The 5,358-nt window shown below is 41.2% G+C and overlaps 1 protein-coding gene across 1 annotated transcript; it reads right to left on the reverse strand.

Moving 5' to 3' along the window:
* Positions 1 to 608: 608 nt before the first annotated feature.
* On the reverse strand, positions 609 to 1,960 carry SST (somatostatin). Its single transcript, XM_056121878.1, has 2 exons — positions 1,782 to 1,960; positions 609 to 977 (listed from the first exon to the last, which is right to left on the reverse strand). Exons 1-2 carry the CDS (start codon positions 1,917 to 1,919, stop codon positions 765 to 767), a joined length of 351 nt encoding a protein of 116 aa, XP_055977853.1. The 5' UTR covers positions 1,920 to 1,960; the 3' UTR covers positions 609 to 764.
* Positions 1,961 to 5,358: the final 3,398 nt, after the last annotated feature.

Raw genomic sequence — 5,358 nt, forward strand, 5'->3', positions numbered from 1 at the left:
ATCCATAAGTGCCATTTTAACAATAATTTTAAGTGTACAAAGTATGTAATTGATGTTTGTCACACTTCCTCCCAATAATTATCACTGCATTAAAGATAGAATTTGTAAGGGCTGGAGCGCTAGCACAGTGGATAGGGCATTTGCCTTGCCTGCGGCCAGCCCGGCAGGGCTGGGTTAAATTCCTCCTTTCGTGTCGGAGAGCCCAGCAAGCTACCGAGAGTATCTCGCCCACATGGCAAAGCCTGGTAAGATATCCGTGACGTATTCAATATGCCAAACACAGTAATAGCAAGTCTCACAATGGAGTCGTTACTGGGCCTGCTCTAGCAAATTGATGAACAACAGGAGGACAGTACAGTGCAGTGCATTTGAAATTGCATAACAGTTTTATGTGGATTTAAGAATTTTAATTTTAATTATCTAAGGGTTTTAATTCATTTACAGGTTAACATTTAAAATGTAAACTTTATTTTCCCCTTGGGTTTTAAATAGTATTTATGAGTGATTTTGAGGATGTATCATGAATAACTCAGCTGCAAGAATAACTGAAGTAAATCATGTATTAGTGCACAAAAGAACTACGCAATAAAAAAAACACCAAATTCTTGTTTTTCATAATTTTACCATAATTTTATTTTGTATTTACACTTTTCAGTTCCTAATGCAAGGGTACTACTGAGGATTGGGGAACTTGTGGGGAGAGAAGGAAGGGCCTAGGGTAAGAGGAATCAGAGGTTTTTAATGCACAGCAATGATTAGTAAAGCTAGCAGGATGTGAAAGTCTTCCAGAAGAAATTCTTGCAGCCAGCCTTGCGTTCTCGGGGTGCCATGGCCGGGTTTGAGTTAGCAGATCTCTGCAGTTCCAGCCTCATTTCATCCTGCTCCGCAGCCTGGGACAGATCTTCAGGTTCCAGGGCATCGTTCTCTGTCTGGTTGGGCTCAGACAGCAGCTCTGCCAAGAAGTACTTGGCCAGTTCCTGTGAGGTGGGGGAAAGGATGAGAATGAAGAAGAACGAGACAAACAGTGTTTAGAAACATACTCAGTCACACCCCAAGACAAGTTTTTGCAGCTGCACATCTTTTTATCACACTTAAATTAGCTAAGGAAATAAAAATAAGGGAATTTTTATAATCACCAGGTTCCCCAAAATACTTTTTAAACTCAAATGTTGCTGCATACTGCCTTGCTACGTGGGCTTAAAGTACATAAAGGAGAAATAGTAGGTTATTAAAGCAGTTTTGCAAAAATAAGTGCCAATGATTTGTTTAACTCTGTTCACTCGCACAAGAGACAAACGGGAATCATTCTTTCCATTTTCCCTTGGTCCACTATGGGAAACAAGACCTTTCACAAGAGTCCGCATTGTATTCACACCCAATTCCTCTGCATGAGAGGGAGAGACCGCCTGCTAGAAAAGAAGCAGCTTCAGAGGTCCACGGATTCAGCACCTGGGTCAGCACCTTCTTGCAGTCAGCACCGGGGATAGAAACCATCATCCCTACCTGCTCATCACCCCGGTCTGAAGCATTTTCTTTGAAGACAAAGAACTTACCTGAACTGTCACCTGCAGCTCTGATCAGAAAAATAAAGCAGAGCAACAGAGAAGGAGGGAAAGGTAGAAGATTTTGGACTTTGAAAGTTTTTTCTCAGATTGGGGGAATCCGTTAAAGCCCCGAAATTCTTCAAGAACTCCCTTAACGTCCTCAGGGGGCAGGCAGGACCCAGGCAGAGGGAAGAATTCGGGAGAGGGATTAAGAAGCCAGCGAGGGAGTTTCTTTACCTGCTTTCCCGCGGCAGCAGCCAGGGACTTCTGCAGAAATTGGCGAAGTCGAGGATCAGACGGAGCGCCAGTGACACCGCCCAGGGCCAGGACGATGGAGAGCGCGGCCAGCGCGCACTGGAGCCGGCTGGACAGCATCTCGGCGGCGCCCAGAGGTCTAGCTCTTCAACGGCTGATCAAACTCTGCAGGCAGCAGCGAAGGCTCTGAACCTCGCGACTCCTCAAGCGGCTGTGTGCTCTCCACCGGCTCCCCCCTTTTAAACTCTCTCTCTGACGTCAGACGAGGAGGCGCCCCCAGATCTCAGCAGCGCTTTTACGCATCATTACCCTCCTGAAATCAATCACATAAGTGAGAGGAGGGTACACAATCCAAAGTGGTTTTACTTATAGAAAGTAAAAAAAAAAAAGTCCTGCGCACAATACAGGCCCTGATGATTGAACACGCACTTGCCACACTACACAATCTTTTTATGTTCATTCGGGGCTACGCATATCCTTTTTTATTCACACATGTGCACATGTACATAGACACAATTACGCATTCTTAAACACTCAGCTCCTGAAGCTGCAAAAGCACTATGGAAAAGCTGTATACACCTAAATGTGCCCAGACAAATCTACCATGTTGAGTTATTCAAACATTTAAGGAGGGCTGACAAATGCAAAAGTATATACGTATGACAAGTGGAGATAGAGAATCATTCTTCTACGGACAGCTTTGAGAATGGAATGCGGATGATAAAAAAGACTGAGCTATCTCTTTTTCCATTACCTCTGTTAACAGTCTGGTAGATTTAAGCGTAATGGAGCTCTGAGGGAACCTCACTTTTTTTTTACAATGGAGGGAAAATTACCTTAGGCTCGCCCTCCATTTTTTTGCTCAACAGTTAAAAGATTTCTGGCCTCTCTTCTTACATTGACAGAAATACAAGATAAAATAATATTAATTTCATTTTTGTGCCCGGAAACTTAGAGCTCTAAGCAATCTTAGAAACCATCTACTAAATCATAGAGTTTGAATCGTTGATGCCTAGAAATTGGCAATGAAATGCAATGGCTCACACACTCAGGCTAAAGCAAGTAACCGATCTCTACATGCAAACACCAATTTTGCTTAACTTAATGAACTCTGAGTTTTCTAACAGGGCCAGTAAAAGTAATTTTCATTCAGGGTTCCTCAGTGAAGACATCTAAAGCTTCAGGAACCCCCCGATTACTTTTTAAAATCCGTAGTTATTGTGGAATTAGATTCAGCATTACCCTGTTCTGCCACAAAGAGTGTTTGACAATTCTGGTTGTAATGTAATTAGATATTTGTCATTCAAATAAGAGTTGCAGCCCACTTTTTGTTCAATTTTGTTTTTAAGAAAATTCACTGTCACAGAACAGTTACCTAATATCCCAGTATGATCCAGATGAGCCCTGTTGATTATTCAAGTGTTGGCTTTAATGTCCTTCAAACTCATTACAGGATAAAAAGATGCTTGTCTCCAGAAACAAACAAGCAAACAAAAGCAGAGGACCTGTATAATTCCATATCCTCCAACAATGCATCGTGCATATATTATCAGTGTACTTAGACCAGAGTCATACAATTAATAGGCACAAAAGTTTGGGTAGAGTCTCAAATAGTTCGAATGATTGTGACAATCATTATTGAACTTTGTCCTTTTTGTCATTATTGAAATTGTCTTTTGATAATAATCAAGACTATTTCTTTTGAGTCTGTACACTGAATCAGTAAGAGAATGCAGTTGAAGGAGTTCTAAATCTGGAGTTGACAAGTCTGAGCAAAGACAAACAAGGAGCAAGAAGTTAAAAAGACACCAATGCACTGGAATCATTAGTGAGACCAATATATTTCAGCTTGCAGAACTCAGTCCTAAGACATGCATACTTATATTTTTCTAATTATGTTCTAGAATTCTTTTGGGAACTTAATCTAGTTCCCTGTCCAGAATACACACTCCCTTCCAACAAAAGATCTCACATTACTTCTACATAGTACTTGGCCTTTGACAGTTCATTCAAACAGAGAAGGAGAAGTCAAATCATACAGGAACTATTCAGAGAACAAGTAACAATCCCATCATCTAACCCTGTCTTCTGAGAGCGCTTATATTTTCTTCCCCAAACTTCACATCCTGATTCTTCTAGTCTATCCTTTCTCCTCTTTTCTGTTTCTCCCTTTCTCCAACTTTTCTGATATTTTTCCCAAGACCTTTTTCAAATTACTTTATCTGCTCTCTTTATCTCCTACCCTCATTCATTTTGTTGTTCTTACCTTGTCACAGTTATTTTTTTACCTCAGTGTGGTTACATCTGGCTTTTCCCTAGTACCCTTCAAGTCCTGCCTAACCAATACTTCTGTAGTCGATGATCTGCCTGTTCCTTATTGCAACTTACCCTTTTTTTGCTTCCCTTCCTCATTCCTTTTTCAGATTCCTCTCACCAAAAATATTCATGACCTGTAGTTGTTTAAGTAACTTTTTAAGTGTAGTAATATTGGACTGCTTTCTTTACACCCCTGCTGAAATATTGAGGCTACATCTAAGATGACTTCTAAGTGTTTTGTTCTGTATTATAACCCGAGCAGTATTATGAATCTAAAGAAGAGGAGTCAGGATAAAAGAGAACAGAAAACAAGCCTTCTACTTCACCTTTGAAAGTTTGAAGTATAAAACTACTTCAAACTTTCTCAGCTTGGGTCCCCTATGATCAACCCTCAAAGATCTCTCTCTAATGTCTCAAAGACAGGGAAGTATGGAAATTTCATTCCAGTTATAGTGGGAATTCCATTTCCCATAACTTGGTCATCAAGAATTGCATCCTTCATCACCTATTCATTGCTCTGTGAATCACATGCCATCCCGCAAAGAAGGAAATATAGGACCCAAAGGCCTGCGTGGTTTGAACAAGCACACACAAGTAAGAAAGTGCAAGGTCAGAGGGAGGATAGATTTATACCTCCTTCCCTGATCAAACAGTCTTTTGTCAAGTCAGAAAGGCCTCTAGAAGATAGGGAAGCCTCTTCCTAGGTATAACATAAAGAAAGACAACTCAGACAGCTCCTTAGGAAACCTTTGGATGCCAACTCCCAGGACCTGTCTTCTTAGAGAGGAAGCTGCCTTATGCTTATTGCTGGGGATCCTTCATTCCCAGGCTAGTTCAGTTAAGAGAAGATATTACTGGGGGTTAGAGCAATGAAAAGCTTGAAGAAGGTTATACTTAGTTTTGTTTGAAATTTATTTGAAGTCAGTAAGCAGAATGTGCGATGGCATCTTTGAATAACAAATTAAGGAGATGAGAAGAAAAAAGTAGTAATGCCAAAAGAGTGATCTAGACATCCTCTAAAGTGCCTTTCAGAGAGCACAGAAAGCAAATTTCTGGCAATAGCTTCTGGATGGGAACATCTGAGGCCTGAGATCCAGCTGCTTGGTTTTCTTCTGCTCAAAATAGGCTGGATGTTTGTTGAAAACAGGATTTAAGAACTAAATCAGGGGCTGGAGCAATGCACAGTGCGCAGTCGACCCGGGTTCGATTCCCAGCATCTCATATGGTCCCCTGAGCAACGCTA

The sequence above is a fragment of the Sorex fumeus genome, unplaced genomic scaffold (assembly GCF_029834395.1).
Source record: "Sorex fumeus unplaced genomic scaffold, SorFum_2.1 ptg000044l, whole genome shotgun sequence".
Classification (NCBI taxonomy): Eukaryota; Metazoa; Chordata; class Mammalia; order Eulipotyphla; family Soricidae; genus Sorex; species Sorex fumeus.